We start from the raw sequence: 18,195 nt of genomic DNA on the forward strand, positions 1-18,195 counted from the left end.
CGGTCCGCTTCTGGCACCCATGCCAGCTCCACCTCCACAACCCTGTCCAGTTCTGGGAATATCGACATGCCAACTGAGTTGATGCCGAAGAAGGGGGTGCCCATTGTGGTCTCCGACTCCAAGTCAGTGCCTTTACGACCTCGAAGCGAGACAGATGTCTGTTTGTCCTCAGCCTGCACTGCTTGACGAACCGCCTCCACAAGGCAGATCACATTCCTTACATGCCTTGTTTGGTACCGATTCCGACAATAATAATGACGAAATTGGCCAAACTTTCCATGAGGAGAATTGGTATGACGACCTCCAAGACGCCGGTGGGCTTAATATCTCTCATTATTCAAGACTTCTCACACACCCCAGGTATAGCCACTGAGGAGAGTGCTTCATTTGAAGTGGTCATGCAGATGGTGGCCGAAGCTCTCAACCTCCAGCTCCCCATCGTAGAGGTCAAAAACCATTTTCCTGACCAAAGTCCTTCAGCCAGGACAGACCGCAACTGAGCCATTACTCCTTTTTACAACTGATACACTCTTGGGGGCATGGGTCAAACCTTGCTCTGGCCCTCCAGTAAATTGTCAGATTGTGCAGCGCCACCAACTCGCTCCAGGCGATCCTGCCTTTTTGTCTCAGCAATCATCTTCAGAAAGTTTGGTAGTGCAGGCATCGAACAGTCAGACAGACTCCAACACTTTCCTGACTATTCCCAAAGATAGGGAATGAAAAAGAGAAGAGACCTTTGGTAAGAGGATATTTTCATTCACCATTTTGGCCCTCTGATTAATAAGAGACGACCAATTAAGAGAAGAAGAAACACATATCCGTTTGTTTCTTGTTGCTATGCAGCAGTGAACCTGGGTAAGCCTCTTAAGCCATCGTGGTGAGTTAGTCTGATTTAGGTGTAGGTATTCCAAGGACCCTGAATATCCTATTCCAATCAGTATCCCTGCACCTAAAACCAGCCATTACAAGCTTTTGTTCCCAGAATGGAGGATGACCACACAGTTTTCCACAATTCTGGAGACAGTTCTCCTGGCATTACCATCTGCTCTGAGCAGGTAATAAATGTCAATGTAGAAGGGAGGGATGGTATTGGTGGGGAATAGTTAGCGGTGACATTAAAGGCATCCAGTGTGAGGAGGGGCTGTGGTTTGGATGGGTGGAGCATTCGCTACTACCTTGTGGTGCTGGAAGTTGTGGGAGGTGAGTGGCCAGACCTCTGTCTGCATCCCTTGCCTCTCCCTAGCTATGGTTTTTATCATGTGCAGATCTGCACCCTACAAAACTGGGTCTGGTGTTTTTAGACCCACTAATTTCAGATCTGGAAACATTGGAACACTTGTTGTCTGGCACAGTGGTACCCCGTTTGGGAATGTCTTTTTTTTTCTATACTTTTAATGAGGACCTCGTTAGTAAGCAAGTGAGAAATAGAGATGGGTTGTTACAACTTTTGAAGGGGGCATCGCCAGAAGAAATTCTGAATTGTTTTGGGACTTCTGGTGAACTTCCTCTGGTGCTTCCGCTGGGTCACTTTCAAGAAACATCCTAAGGCGCATTGGAGACTCAACTGAATTTATAGCTGAGGCTATTGATATTGTTTATTTTAACCCCTTCCATGCTCATGACGAGCCGAGCTCGTCATGAGTTGCGCCGCTCGCATGCTCATGACGAGCTCAGCTCGTCATGTAACGCGGTTATTTTAACAATGCAGCACAGCGCGAAAAAAGCTGCCGCACGCATGCGGTTAAAAATATTAATTCAGTTTACATCTTCCTTTAATATTTCAATTTCTGAGTGGTCTTTAGTAGCAATATGTTTCACCATTTAAAATCTCAAGTTTCAGATCATACCTATACTGGTACCAAGCAACATGGGATTCAGTTGCCAACAGAGCCTTAAGATACACTTTGAAAGAAGAACCAGTTGAACCCAGTGCACAAATGGAGTTTGTTACATTCTCCAGAAAAAGTGCACTGCCTCATCATTCCATTTTGTATTCACTCCAGACTAATTTGATATAACTGTAGTAAATCCTGCATTGAATAAATTCATCTGAAGACGCTTAATTTCCTTTGCTCAGTGTATTTTTTCATATTTCTAGGCAAACACGGGACAGATGGATGATAGCAAGGCGCAGTGGAAGCTGGCCACTTGCAACTTAGCTCTGATTCAGGTAAGCACATTTGTACATAGTTAACAGATATTTGTATTTCTTACTTTAAGGTTTTGCTAAACAAATGTCACTTTGATAGGTGCCTTGTGATAGAAGTCTAACATAAAGCTGATCAAATCACTGGCAGACTTGAACTGGAAGACACATTTTCTGGCTTTATGGTTCAGAACTATACATCCGGCAGTGCACAGATGGGGGATGGGTTGGTGGAAATGGTTTCTTGAGAAGTCTTTTGCTCTTCTTTAGCTTTGCCAAGCTAAAGGCAGAGGTGGAAGGGAGCAGCAGTGTCTGAAGTAGGTCCAGGGCCTCTTCTCAGCCTAGCAGGAGCTATTGATAAAGCAAGGTTGACATCTAGTAAAAAGATCCTGCTTGGAGAAAACACTTCCCAAGACCTAATCCTGCCACCATCAGCTTACTTTAAAAACTTTTCTCCTTTATCACTGTTTGATTAGTTAGCAATTGCATTTTAAACCATTTCATTCATAATATGTGTAATTAATACCAAAGATTGAAATCCCAGGTACCCACCCAAAATAAGAATTTTATTCCACTGCTGTTTGATGATGAATCTACATACATAGGTTTCTGTAGCAAATGTAACTTACACTCAGATCCTCATGCAGCTCTTCTTCTACATATTTGGGTTGCGGCGGAGATACAAACATGTATGTGTCCTCTGAGACAATGCTGCCCAATGCGAAATCCTACACAGTACTTGTTTTACTGACAACATAGTTAGAGCCAAACTGCAGCTCCACTGTGTTCTGAACAGTCCCTTGCGGTTGTGATTCAGAGGTCTGAGAAATACTTGTCCTGGTCTGCCCATAGGTTAGACAGCTTCTCTTAGTACTTGACTGCGTGTGAAACAGTATTCTGACTTGTATCCTGATGTCATGATAATCCAGCATGGGTATGTAGGCCTTTCCCACTCCCTGACAATGCAAGGTCGAGGACCTGTCCTGTGACTCGAAGGATGCACCAATTTGGTCCTATTCATAGGTTAAAAAAAACTATTGTCCTTGGCCTGAGTAATCACTTGAAGTGGTGATGGCAGATGCAGCATACTGTTTTTTTTTATTTTGTGTTTTTCAGTGTCAAACAGTGTGGACTATTTCCCCTCTTGTGTAAAATACTACTGTTATTTAAAACCCCAAATCATCTGCTGACATTCCATGGGTGACTGCTGTGCTTGTCTCACACATATGTTCTAGTAGGACTCTGCGTTGTTTGATTCTGAGTGTTGTGCCAATCCCCCTGTGCCAGCTGCCTCTTCTAAAAGCTTGGGGATCATTATTTGTCCATGAAGGCTCAGATCAGCTCGGTTGTCTCTGCTGGCTTCTTTCAGCTGTGCAGAATAAAGAAGATCAGTAGATTCTTGAGTAGGGAAGCTATGATTTTGGTTACTCTTGCCTTAGTGATCTCTCGCCTGGATTATGCCAATTCATTGTATGTTGGCATTCCAGCATACCAACTGAGGCGTCTCCAACTAGTTCACAACCAGGCGGCCAGGCTGATCTTTCATCAGCCTAAATGGCACCATGTTAGCCCACTAATGAAAAGCTTCCACTGGCTTCCAGTGATTTAGCGCTGTGTGTTTAAGATGAGTTGCACCATTTTTAAAGCACTACCTGGCAACTGTACGGCTTTCATCTCGGCTCGTCTACAACGCTACATTCCCTCTCGAAACCTCAGATCCTCCCATTTGAATTTGTTGGAAATTCCTTCAGCCAAACGAAAGAAGTACAGCGGACTAAGGTTCCAAGTCCTTGCTCTGCATTTTTGAAATTCTCTCCCGGCTGAGATAAGGTCTCTGACTTCCTTAGCCCAGTTCAGAAAACAGCTAAAGACCTGGTTGTTCATTCAAGCATATACTGATTAAGCGACCTCCCTGTCACAGGCTTGATCCTCATTTGAGCGCCAAGAAACCGTCGGTGTACGTGCGCTTAACAAATGCTTTTAACATAACATAACATAACATTAGCATGGCACAAGATGAAGGGTAAGGATAGGGTCCCCAGACCATGGAAGTTATTGCCTGCATTTCTTCGGCAGGAGGGTGGAGACCCAGAAACTAAAGTGAGGAGGATGGAGCTAGGGCTTCCTTTAGAATTTCCACAAGATACTTGTTAGTAAGAGGCTGCTGATTAGTTCTTCCTGAGCGCCGACATTTGATAGATGGTAGGAGCAGGGTTGAATTGCTATTTCTGTTATACAGGGTGAGGATGTTTCTAGGCAGGGACTGCCATTTTCTGTGTCTCTGATTACAGTTCCAGTAAGGTTCTTGCAGCCAGGTACAGATAACTCTCACTTCATTGTGCGCATATTTTTAGATACTTCGGCTTGAAGCCCTCCCCATTGCTACCATAAATTCACACAATGGCTGTGTCAGGAAAGCAGCCTTGAAATGCCATTTGAAAGAGGACCATCTCAAATCGATTCTGAATCCTGAAACAATGCATTCAAATCCTCTGTGTGTAAAATGTATGTACAAATGGGATACACCCCTGCAATTCTAAGTCCTTCATGACCAAGGAAGGAAGTTCTCCCCAGCGTACCAGGGTGGTTGCTGTGTGACTAAGCTGGTATCTGCATGGAAACCAGTCTGCCCAAGGTGAGTGGATATCACCTAAAGTCTTCAGCCTAAGAGTCTAGAAATCTGCCTGCTTGCCAGAGAGCGGGAAGGATAGTGTCTGGCCCTGCAGAACAGTTAGGCTGTCCAAAAATAAAAATCCAGCCTGTCCCTGGTGCATAGGGTTCCAGGAACTAGCTGACTACTGACAGGGAGCAAAGCCAGTCCTGACCCAAAGTCTGCAGGGTCCCTCGGTCTCCTATTGCAGCTGTGAGGTGTGTTAATAAGTATTCAAGTTGTCACAGTGCAGCCATGTATTCCCTCCATTTGCCCCAAGAGCCCAGTGCTGCTACTGTCACCTGGGGTGCCCACTTGTGAGAAGCTTGGGGAGATGATGTGGTCTTCTTACGGCTAGACTGCCAACTTTGTCGACGTTTTGACCCAGATGGACTTGAATTGCGGGTCTCATCAGGACTGGTGTCCTACAAATTAAAAACAGGGCCCTTAGTATTATATGACTGTGATATCAATTAAGAAACAATACTCTAGTGTTGCCAAAGAGTGCATACGTTGACAACAAATAATGTTTGTCTATAACCAAAACCAAAATAGCCAGAATGTTTGCAATGTAGGGCATAGGCTCATCTTGTACATCGTGATTAAGGACAATATGACAATTATTCAGAATGCTGACAAGGTGTTTCAAAAACGATGACCACTACCCAGAATGCATATCCGGTGTCAAAAATGACCCCATGAAACGGGGTCTGTGCTGCTATAACTTTATAAATAAATGATATACTCCCCGATTAGCTCCACGGACACGTGTAACTCCTTGATAACAATTGTGTCACCACTCTTGATGAAAAACCAAGTATAAAGTCATCAAAGTACAAAAGGCTCTGTGTATGGTTTTCACATATACAGGAAGATAGGCGCCCAGCTGGTAGCGGTTAAAAGTTAGAGCAAAAGCAATAGAAATGTACGGTGCCACAAGGTCAGAGGAGACCCCAAAACTTCTGCAAGTAGTGGCAAGAGCCCACTAGTAAATACAACAAAAGTCCTGTGCACACGTGGAGGTAGGTAGGTTCAAATATATTTCTAAGCTTAAAATCGCTGATGTGTGTCTACCTTGTCTCATTTGATAAGAACTGTTCTTCACCTTTTGACTACATTTGTATATACCTACCTCCACGTGTGCACAGGACTTTTGTTTTAAAGTCATTCAAAGTGCCTACTGGAGAGCCAAGTTCAACAATTCACTGCCAACACCTCAGTGAAAAATATTACTACTACCAACATCCCCATGTGAAATTTACCGCTTGGCACAAGGAAACTGTGCCCAGCAAATATAGGAAGTGTACACCCCAAGCAAAGTGCCAAGCAGGGAAACGCGGGATAAGTCATCACGTCCTCATGTGGCATACTAACAGGATACAACTAGACCCATTGTGACCGCCACCATCCAGGGTAAAAACAATTCAGGATACCAGTTTCACTTCCAGTCGGGCACTCAGGTCATGGTCACACTCCCATTTACCATGCTGGGTACATTCTTATCCCAACAACAACATAATAACATAAACCAAAACAAAAAGATAACATGCTACAGCTCATCAGAGCAGTCAAAACACAATGCATCACAACTAGAGCACAACACAAGATCAGCACAATGTAATAATGCAGAACACAAATGAAACAGCTCAATAATACAGCACAACACATCTCCGCAATGCAAAATGAAATGCAACAAATATTCACAAATGTTCTCATCACACATTGCCTCCTTTACAAATTTGTTTTCATAATACTGTGGGAAAAGGTGGTTCCCCAACTGCTGCTTTACTTACCACCATGGACACGTACTAGTTCAGGCCAAAATGTTTTGTAAAACAGTTCCTGCTTTTTTTTAACCCTTGCTACCCACAGAATGAAGACGATTGAGTTTACTAAATCTTGATTTGATTTGATTTTTTATTTTATAAAGCGCGTGATTGCCCGTGGGCGTCTAAGCGCTGATTCTGTTCCAAAGTCACATGGTTCGGTTTGCTCAGAATTATCTTGCTTTTAACAACCAGGTTTTTACTTCCTTCCGGAAGGAGAGCAAAGAGGTGCTGTTTTTGATAGTGACTGGGAGTAGATTCCAGGTCCTGACCGTTTGCAGTATGAAACTCCTTCCTGCCCATCTGGCCTGTCTAAACCTGGGGACCTGCAGCAGTCGAGACTGGCCGGATCTGAGGGTTCTGGATGGTTCATAGGGTTTGAACCGTGTTCTGAGGAACAACGGGCCCGAACCGCGGAGGCCCTTGTAGGCCAGGCAGAGTGATTTAAACGACACTCTTGTGGATATCGGGAGCCAATGGAGATGATCTAGTCTGTGGGCTATTGGCTCGAACTTGGGGACATCCAGCACCAGTCTGGCAGCTGCGTTTTGTAGACGTTGGAGTGTAGTTATGATTTGGGCCTGGGCACCGTCATAGAGCGCGTTTCCGTAATCTAGCCTGATAAGGCCAGTGCTGTTACCACCGTTTTCCTGGTGTCAAGCGGGATATATGGAAGAAGCTTCCTTATCATTTTCAAAATGTACCATACTGCAGATGTCAGTTTGTCTAGTTAATTTCACATAGTATTTACTTGCATAAAGTCATTTAAATAAATAAATCCATGAGGATCTGCAGGAAGGATAAGGAGAATGTATCCCAAAAATAAATATATGTTAGAAAACGTAATCACAGACAGGTAGTACAAATTGGCACAAGATAATAATATTCTGATAAGTGATGCCACAGAAATGTCTTGAAGTCCATTGCTTGACATTCAGCATGATAAATGCGATGCTGTTTTACCCGAATTACTAGACTTTTTTTTTTTAACCTTTATTTCTCATTTTCCAAATAATAATACACAAAACATGTATGCAATTACAAATGGGTTTCTAGTTACACAGTAAGATATATATCTAGTACAGTATATGAGGAGAGGGTCACATATAACATAGCCATTAGAGGACATAATGGTCTCAGGGATCGCCAGTAAGCATGACAGCGCAGGGTCTATTTGAGCCAAGGGGGGAGACCCGCATCAGGGAGGAGCAGAAGCTGAACCAGAGGACGCACCAAGTTGGAGGCACGGAGGTGAGCCAGTACACATCCCGGCCATGCAGTCACACAGTATCAGGGTGGGTGTCACCAGGGCCCATAGCACAATGGCATTCCACCTACATCTGGGGAGGAAGGCGGCATCTCTCAGCCCACACCCGTGGGGACCACCTGACTCACCAGCTGGGACTGGCGCTCAGCAGTAATCTTGTTGATGTAAGTGCGGTAGGGCCCCCAAATGTCCAAAGGGCGTGAAGGGGCAGGGACCATAGACCCGAATTACTAGACTTACTCAATGAACACAATGTTTTGAGCATCTGCTAGTCTAAATGTTTGTGTGACTTTGATCATGGTGTAGTCATTATGTTGGTGGATCTGTTTCCTGCTTTTTAGGTGCAGGCCACCGTAGTGGGGCTCCTCGCTGCTGTTGCGGCTGTGATTCTGGGAGCAATATCCAAGGGCTATGTGGATTTCGAACAAGCAGCTGTACTGTGTGCCAGCAGTGTGACCACCGCCTTTATTGCTGCACTTTCACTTGGTAAGACCAGCAGCTCTCTAACACTGACTTTATATCCAAATATTTGGTAATGAATGTGCACCTATCTAAATACTTCTCTCCTACTCTTAGCTGAGCTGAGCACTCACTTCATCATGATGGGAGCACATCTCAGACTGTCCCACAGCACCAACATATGCACCGTCTCTCTTCTGCAGTGCTGCTTTCAAGCTCATCTATTCACCACACAGCTCCTCAAATCCTGTCTATTTGCCATTTTACTTAGATGCACGTGCTGCTTATTGTGCCCCTAGTAAAACACATCCAGACCTCTTATACCTGTGGCATACACAGGTACAATGTACACCTCTCAAATCCTGCACTTTCTTTCTAGCAACCCCCACATTAATCCCCTACTGCTTTGAGTGCTAGCCCAAAACCTCTGTACACCTTTTCTTTGACATAAGTCAATGTGCATTACAACTTGATCATGTCTGCTGGAGCCATCCAAAAAACACATTCAACTTTACATATTGTTCACACAAACCGACTTCCCACCCTTCCACACTTGCATGCACTGGAATGCCTCCAAGGGTGAGTAGACACCTTATTGGGCCACATTAATGGCTGCTATGTACTATGTGAATGACAGTGACCCCAGTAGCCCAGTTTGAAGCAGCTTGTTCTGTGTCTCCATTTTATATTTTTGATTTCAGATTAATCATGCAAGTATGTTTATACAGTGAATCTATGATTTTCCACTAAGGGCTCCATTTAAGCTACTGCAGGCAGCCCACCATGTCCGCCGAGTCGGTGGAAGTCATTCCTCCACCTCAATGGTGGACGGCAACCCACAATTTTATATATTCGGGCTTTCTTGGGGCCTAAAAAAGTCATCTGCTTGTAAGCACGGTGGCGGATGCATTTTCTACAAAGCAGGATGCCACCAGGTTGTTTCTGCCTGTTCAGACTTTGACCTTTGGTTTGTTTCTGAAAAAGAATAATTTAGTGGTCCTGATGTGCAGGGAGTTGGATTGAGCACCAGGGACATTTTTCTGCTTTCCTGCCTGGCTCCACCAAGATTTCCATAGCAGACATGAGTGAAAAAATCAGTGGTGGGTGCAACGGCCTGCCCTAAATAGGACGGGGCACCCGCCACTCAGGTGCCTCTTGGTTGACTGACTGCCAGGTCAAGGGATCCACCTCCAGAGCCAGAGGAGGTTCGACTGGTGAAAACTAAGTGGTTCCCATTTCTAAATAGGGCAGTGGAACCATGGGTTTGGCGGAATCAGTGCACTGCCAATTTATGATGGGGTTTCCACTCTGCTAAACCCTAAATAAGCCCTTGTGTAAAGTAACAGTCAAGTAAATTGCTTCCGTAGAGTTGAATTTTATCATCTAATCTTGCCTTCAAATAAAACCCACTAGAACTTCTGTATCTTTTTTATATTGTTGCTCCAATTCCCACTATTGTATTTGGGCAGCCCAAGTTCTTTATGATAGAGAACGTAACATCGACCTCTGAATTCAGTACCAGATATTGTTAAATCTTCTGTAAGATTCTGTTTATGATTACAAAACTATACTTAATGCTCCAGCTTCATCTTTGATAGTTTTGAATTATGTTCTTAGTTCTGTCATAAATAATTTTAAATGTGTAAGGAGCACGTATGTTTTATTAATACTGTTAGGCCTAGCATCCTTGGTGTGGTTTCCCTTGACTTTTTGCCTTCTGACCTTCTCTTTTTGCTGATTTTGTTTTTGCTGTCTTTAGGAATCTGGACACTTTACCAATGCCATCCACTGCTAAAAATGCATGTGCTCTTTACTTAAAACATGGTAACATTGGGATATCCACAATTGGCATAGTTGATTTACTTGTAAGTCCTTAGTGAATTGAACTATGTGTGCCCAGGGCCTAGAGATCAAATGATACTAGTCAGCCTGCAGCACTGATTGCTCCACCTACTTAAGTAGCACTTTAAACATGTCTCTGGCTTGCCACCGGTGAGCCTGTGTGTGCAGTTTTAAACTGCCATGTTCACCTGACACGTTAACCAACTTGCCAGACCCAAACCTTCCTTTTTAGGTCGAGCTGACGTTAGCATTCATGCGAAGCATGAATGCTGTCAGCTCGACAACTAATGTGATCCGTTTTTAGGAGAGTGGACACCAAAGTGTTACGAGCGTTTTCAGTGCCGGATTTCACCTCGGGAGCGCGCAGCATTGTCTGCAGTGGCAGTGTCAGTTTCGCTTTTTTATTACTTTCGTTTTTCCCGAGGCTGGCTGAGGCTGGCTTGGAATGAACAGGCTTGCCCCCGCGCATGCGCAGAGTAACTCACAGCCCTTGCTTTTACAGACGCAGGCAGGCAGCCCCCACCCCTCTGCATGCACGCACGCACGCACACACAGGCGAGCGCATGCACACGCAGGCACACACATACAGGCACACAGACACTCGCTCACACACACACACCCCCCTCCCCCACAGTCACACGCACGCACACATACATACAAAGCCCGCCCGCCCGCACATGCTTTCCCCGCGCCCCCCGCCTCCCCCTTCCCCGCGCCCCCCGCCTCCCCCTTCCCCGCACCCCCCGCCTCCCCCTTCCCCGCTCAGCAACGCACTCACCGGCTTCCTTCGTGCGGCGGCTCTCCTCAGCTGCAGGGCCCGGCAGCAGGACTCTTCTTCCCTCCTTCTGCACCGGGGCGCAGGGTAGGCTCCTGCCTGCTCCGGTGCTCCAAACACGGCGGCTCCGTCCAATCGCGGCTCTTCCGTGGGAGGCGGGGTAGGCTCCCGCCCTCCTACTTCCTGTTTCCTGTTGACGCGCCGGCCTGCCTGACTTCCTGGTCGCAGGCCGGCAGAGTGACGGCAGTGATTTGCGGTATGTATTTAGTTAGTTATTTATGCATTTTTATATAGCGCGGACTTTACCCGAAGGCGGTATTTATTTATTTATTTTTTTGGGACGCTACCTTTTTATTTAGTTTTAAACATTGATGGCTGAATTTTATGGCACTGTACTTCTGAAGTCCCCTCGAGTTTGGTTACAATACTTTCTATCCAAGCCGATAGCGTAAGGCGTTTGGATATGTACTGATCCTGGACCCCATATCTGAACCGAGTCATCACATAATTCATAAACAGATCGAGCACTCGAAATCAAGACACGGCCCTTTTTTACACCCTTTTTAGTTGAAGTCATTTACTTTGTCCATTACCTCATAAACCGGCTTTAATAATGTTACCGCTCTTTAGGGGCTAACATGCAGAAACCCTGCAGCCTTTCGGGGGGATCCTATTCAGCCCAAGCTCATTACATATCTGCGAGGCATGCTTTATACTCAAGAGCCTCGGGGCCTCTTCGCATTCTGCAGGGGGGGCATCATTTTGCGCTCCGCCACAGCAGGCTGCCTCTCTGTGCCCGTTCTGCATTGGCGAAGGCTTGTACCCCAGCTCTCAGGCAATTCACGGGTGCTCGGACAACGGCTTTTTAACTAATTTAAATGATAAGGTTTGCGGCTATCACATGTTTGTTTAATATTACGGGCATGTGGGTTGTGTGATGCTGCATAAACAGATGCGTTTGGAGTTTATTTACCGATCCGCTATGGAGGGGCTTTTCTTTAATCTGTTGGTGGCTGTTTTTTTTTTTTAATTTATATTGCGTCTTCATGTACACATGATGTTTGACTTTTTTGAGCAATTCGTTACGTTGGGCTTTTGTATAATTTGATACTAGCTGTTATTTTATTTATATTGCGTCTCCCGATGCTGTGTTTGCCTGCCCCGCCAGCTCTCCAAGGTTGCTATTTGTTTCTTTCCCATCTGCGTACATCACTTGCGGGATACAGGTAAATCTGCATTCTAGAGTTGCCTTTATTGTTTTGAGGCCGGGCGCAGGGGCTGCTCCGATGTTATCAAGGCTGCTATCCCACTGCTAAGGCGGTGCTGCACTCACTGCCTTGTTTATATTTGTTTTAGTTCCGTGATGCTCCGATCTTTGCCCCTTCCGAGTGGAGCTTCCGAGTGGAGCTTCCGAGTGGAGCTTCCGAGTGGAGCTTCAGAGTGGAGCTTCCGAGTGGAGCTTCAGAGTGGAGCTTCAGAGTGGAGCTTCCGAGTGGAGCTTCAGAGTGCAGAGTGGAGCTTCAGAGTGGAGCTTCAGAGTGGAGCTTCAGAGGGCAGAGTGGAGCTTCAGAGTGGAGCTTCAGAGTGGAGCTTCAGAGTGGAGCTTCAGAGTGGAGCTTCAGAGTGGAGCTTCAGAGTGGAGCTTCAGAGTGCAGAGTGAAGCTTCAGAGTGGAGCTTCAGAGTGGAGCTTCAGAGTGGAGCTTCAGAGTGGAGCTGCAGAGTGGAGCTTCAGAGTGGAGCTTCAGAGTGCAGAGTGGAGCTTCAGAGTGCAGAGTGGAGCTTCAGAGTGCAGAGTGGAGCTTCAGAGTGCAGAGTGGAGCTTCAGAGTGGAGCTTCAGAGTGCAGAGTGGAGCTTCAGAGTGGAGCTGCAGAGTGGAGCTTCAGAGTGGAGCTGCAGAGTGGAGCTTCAGAGTGGAGCTTCAGAGTGCAGAGTGGAGCTTCAGAGTGCAGAGTGGAGCTTCAGAGTGCAGAGTGGAGCTTCAGAGTGCAGAGTGGAGCTTCAGAGTGGAGCTTCAGAGTGGAGCTTCAGAGTGGAGCTTCAGAGTGGAGCTTCAGAGTGGAGCTTCAGAGTGCAGAGTGGAGCTTCAGAGTGGAGCTTCAGAGTGGAGCTTCAGAGTGGAGCTTCAGAGTGGAGCTTCAGAGTGGAGCTTCAGAGTGCAGAGTGGAGCTTCAGAGTGGAGCTTCAGAGTGGAGCTTCAGAGTGGAGCTTCAGAGTGGAGCTTCAGAGTGCAGAGTGGAGCTTCAGAGTGGAGCTTCAGAGTGGAGCTTCAGAGTGCAGAGTGGAGCTTCAGAGTGGAGCTTCAGAGTGCAGAGTGGAGCTTCAGAGTGGAGCTTCAGAGTGGAGCTTCAGAGTGCAGAGTGGAGCTTCAGAGTGGAGCTTCAGAGTGGAGCTTCAGAGTGCAGAGTGGAGCTTCAGAGTGGAGCTTCAGAGTGGAGCTTCAGAGTGCAGAGTGGAGCTTCAGAGTGGAGCTTCAGAGTGGAGCTTCAGAGTGGAGCTTCAGAGTGCAGAGTGGAGCTTCAGAGTGGAGCTTCAGAGTGCAGAGTGGAGCTTCAGAGTGGAGCTTCAGAGTGGAGCTTCAGAGTGGAGCTTCAGAGTGCAGAGTGGAGCTTCAGAGTGGAGCTTCAGAGTGCAGAGTGGAGCTTCAGAGTGGAGCTTCAGAGTGGAGCTTCAGAGTGCAGAGTGGAGCTTCAGAGTGCAGAGTGGAGCTTCAGAGTGCAGATTCAGAGTGCAGATTCAGAGTGCAGATTCAGAGTGGAGCTTCAGAGTGCAGAGTGGAGCTTCAGAGTGGAGCTTCAGAGTGCAGAGTGGAGCTTCAGAGTGGAGCTTCAGAGTGGAGCTTCAGAGTGGAGCTTCAGAGTGGAGCTTCAGAGTGGAGCTTCAGAGCGGAGCTTCAGAGTGGAGCTTCAGAGTGCAGAGTGGAGCTTCAGAGTGGAGCTTCAGAGTGCAGAGTGGAGCTTCAGAGTGCAGAGTGGAGCTTCAGAGTGGAGCTTCAGAGTGCAGAGTGAAGCTTCAGAGTGGAGCTTCAGAGCGGAGCTTCAGAGCGGAGCTTCAGAGCGGAGCTTCAGAGTGGAGCTTCAGAGTGCAGAGTGGAGCTTCAGAGTGCAGAGTGGAGCTTCAGAGTGGAGCTTCAGAGTGCAGAGTGGAGCTTCAGAGTGGAGCTTCAGAGTGCAGAGTGGAGCTTCAGAGTGGAGCTTCAGAGTGCAGAGTGGAGCTTCAGAGTGCAGATTCAGAGTGGAGCTTCAGAGTGCAGAGTGGAGCTTCAGAGTGCAGATTCAGAGTGGAGCTTCAGAGTGCAGAGTGGAGCTTCAGAGTGGAGCTTCAGAGTGCAGAGTGGAGCTTCAGAGTGGAGCTTCAGAGTGGAGCTTCAGAGTGGAGCTTCAGAGTGGAGCTTCAGAGCGGAGCTTCAGAGCGGAGCTTCAGAGCGGAGCTTCAGAGTGGAGCTTCAGAGTGCAGAGTGGAGCTTCAGAGTGGAGCTTCAGAGTGGAGCTTCAGAGTGGAGCTTCAGAGCGGAGCTTCAGAGCGGAGCTTCAGAGCGGAGCTTCAGAGTGGAGCTTCAGAGTGCAGAGTGGAGCTTCAGAGTGGAGCTTCAGAGTGGAGCTTCAGAGTGGAGCTTCAGAGTGGAGCTTCAGAGCGGAGCTTCAGAGCGGAGCTTCAGAGCGGAGCTTCAGAGTGGAGCTTCAGAGTGCAGAGTGGAGCTTCAGAGTGGAGCTTCAGAGTGCAGCTTCAGAGTGGAGCTTCAGAGTGGAGCTTCAGAGTGGAGCTTCAGAGTGGAGCTTCAGAGCGGAGCTTCAGAGTGGAGCTTCAGAGTGCAGAGTGGAGCTTCAGAGTGGAGCTTCAGAGTGGAGCTTCAGAGTGGAGCTTCAGAGTGGAGCTTCAGAGTGGAGCTTCAGAGTGGAGCTTCAGAGCGGAGCTTCAGAGTGCAGAGTGGAGCTTCAGAGTGGAGCTTCAGAGTGGAGCTTCAGAGTGGAGCTTCAGAGTGGAGCTTCAGAGTGGAGCTTCGGAGTGGAGCTTCAGAGTGGAGCTTCGGAGTGGAGCTTCAGAGTGGAGCTTCAGAGTGGAGTGGAGCTTCAGAGTGGAGCTTCAGAGTGCAGAGTGGAGCTTCAGAGTGGAGCTTCAGAGTGCAGAGTGGAGCTTCAGAGTGGAGCTTCAGAGTGGAGCTTCAGAGTGGAGCTTCAGAGTGGAGCTTCAGAGTGGAGCTTCAGAGTGGAGCTTCAGAGTGCAGAGTGCAGATTCAGAGTGCAGATTCGGAGTGCAGATTCGGAGTGGAGCTTCAGAGTGGAGTGGAGCTTCAGAGTGGAGCTTCAGAGTGGAGCTTCAGAGTGGAGAGTGGAGATTCAGAGTGGAGATTCAGAGTGGAGAGTGGAGCTTCAGAGTGGAGATTCAGAGTGGAGAGTGGAGCTTCAGAGTGGAGATTCAGAGTGGAGAGTGGAGCTTCAGAGTTGAGATTCAGAGTGCAGAGTGGAGCTTCAGAGTGCAGAGTGGAGCTTCAGAGTGCAGAGTGGAGATTCAGAGTGGAGCTTCAGAGTGCAGAGTGGAGATTCAGAGTGGAGCTTCAGAGTGCAGAGTGGAGATTCAGAGTGGAGCTTCAGAGTGCAGAGTGGAGATTCAGAGTGGAGCTTCAGAGTGCAGAGTGGAGCTTCAGAGTGCAGAGTGGAGATTCAGAGTGCAGAGTGGAGATTCAGAGTGCAAATTCAGAGTGCAGAGTGCAGATTCAGAGTGGAGCTTCAGAGTTCAGATTCAGAGTGGAGCTTCAGAGTGCAGAGTGGAGCTTCAGAGTGCAGATTCAGAGTGGAGCTTCAGAGTTCAGATTCAGAGTGGAGCTTCAGAGTGGAGCTTCAGAGTGGAGCTTCAGAGTGGAGCTTCAGAGTGGAGCTTCAGAGTGCAGAGTGGAGCTTCAGAGTGCAGAGTGGAGCTTCAGAGTGCAGAGTGGAGCTTCAGAGTGCAGAGTGGAGCTTCAGAATGCAGAGTGGAGCTTCAGAGTGTCAAGAGCAATGCCAATAGCTCTAACTTTAACAAAGGCAAAACCATTGCATTGTAAATGCTTGTTATTTTACCGAATCACATGCTCATGCTGCTGCCTGGTTTGTCTACATGCACACAGGCAGAATCACTCGGTACAAAATGGCTCCTGTTCACTCGTCAGTACGGTCTTGCGCCGCCCCACCTTCCCCCTGCCAAATACATTCATTCCAAATACTGCTTATTTTCATATCAGACTGACTTCTCACATCTGGGATAGCAGGGGCACCTTCCACAGTGATTAGTGCTTCACAAAAAATAATTCTCGGCTAGCGCTCAGAAGCCTTGAAGCTTTGATTGAATGACACTGCAGTTTGATGCCCCGCTCGTTTTTTGATGCTATGCGTTCCAGACACTGATTTTATTAAGACTCACTTGGAGCTCTAAACTGTCACTTGATCTTTCTTTGGGTCATTTCGTTTGCCCGGAAGGACTAACATATCTGTGAAACCCTCTTCTTTTATAGTTTGAGCATCGTCTTCGTTTAGCAGGATAACATTATACATTTGAAAATACAAATATCCGGGAAGAGCAGAGAGCAAATCTCCGCGATGTTGGGCATTCTCCTATCATAAAGGAAGCGTGTTGGTGGGACCTGTGGCATCTAACGCATCATTTAACCCTATATGCGTGGGCACCTACCACAATAATGTATAGGATGAGTTTGTTCCGTTCCCGTTTTTAATTTGATGTAAAACTCAAATCACTGCACACTCTCTACTACACACTCTCTACTACACACTCTCTACTACAGTCACTACTCTCTACTACACACTCCCTACTACAGTCACTACTCTCTACTACACATTCTGCTACACACTCTCTACTACAGTCACTACTCTCTGCTACGCACTCTACTCTCTACTACACTCTACTACACACTCTCTACTACACACTCTACTACACACTCTCTACTACAGTCACTACTCTCTGCTACGCACTCTACTCTCTACTACACACTCTACTACACACTCTACTACACACTCTACTACACACTCTCTACTACAGTCGCTACTCTCTACTACACACTGTACTACACACTCTACTACAGTCACTACTCTCTACTACACACTACTACCCACTCTCTACTACAGTCACTACTCTCTACTACACACTCACTACACACTCACTACTACAGCCACTACTCTCTTCGACACACTCTATACTAGACACTCTCTACTACACACTATCTACTACAGTCACAACTCTCTACTACACACTGTACTACACACTCTACTACAGTCACTACTCTCTACTACACACTACTACACACTCTCTACTACAGTCACTACTCTCTACTACACACTCTACTACACACTCACTACACACTCACTACTACAGCCACTACTCTCTTCGACACACTCTATACTAGACACTCTCTACTACACACTATCTACTACAGTCACTACTTACTACACTCCCTACTACACACTCTACTACACACTCTACTACACACTCTACTACACACTCTACTACACACTCTACTACACACTCTACTACACACTCTACTACACACTCTACATTACACACTCTACATTACACACTCTACATTACACACTCTACATTACACACTCTACATTACACACTCTACATTACATACTCTACATTACACACTCTCTACTACACACTCTCTACTACACACTCTACACTACACACTCTACTACACTCTACTACACACTCTGCTACACACACGCTCTACTACACACTCTACTACACACCCTCTACTACTCTCTACTACTCTACTACACATTCTCTACTACTCTACTACACACTCACTACTTTCTACTACACTCTACTACAGACTCTCCACTCTCTACTCCACACTCTCTACTCCACACTCTCTACTTCAATCTCTCTACCTCAATCTCTCTAATTCAATCTCTCTACCTCAATCTCTCTACTTCAATCTCTCTACTTCAATCTCTCTACTTCAATCTCTCTACTTCACATTCTGTATTACACACTCTCTACTACACACTCACTACTCTCTACTACACACTCTCTACTACACACTCTACTACACTCCCTACTACACATTCTCCTACACACTCTACTACACACTCTACTACACACTCACCACTCTACTACACACTCACCACTCTACTACACACTCACTAGTCTCTACTGCTCACTCTCTACTACACACTCTCTACTACACACTCTCTACTACACACTCTCTACTACACACTCTCTACTACACACTCACTAG

General features: G+C 46.7%; 1 protein-coding gene across 3 annotated transcripts in view; it reads left to right on the plus strand.

Moving 5' to 3' along the window:
- The window catches only part of SLC41A3 (solute carrier family 41 member 3), a 212,223-nt gene that overhangs the window by 107,095 nt on the left and 86,933 nt on the right, over positions 1 to 18,195 (plus strand). For all 3 annotated transcript variants that reach the window (XM_078661723.1, XM_078661724.1, XM_078661725.1), the window contains 2 exons: positions 2,099 to 2,170; positions 8,231 to 8,375. In XM_078661723.1, coding sequence (XP_078517849.1) covers positions 2,099 to 2,170; positions 8,231 to 8,375 — 217 coding nt within the window. The remainder of the gene's footprint in view (positions 1 to 2,098; positions 2,171 to 8,230; positions 8,376 to 18,195) is intronic.

Source organism: Lissotriton helveticus, chromosome 9 (genome assembly GCF_964261635.1).
Source record: "Lissotriton helveticus chromosome 9, aLisHel1.1, whole genome shotgun sequence".
Lineage (NCBI taxonomy): Eukaryota > Metazoa > Chordata > Amphibia > Caudata > Salamandridae > Lissotriton > Lissotriton helveticus.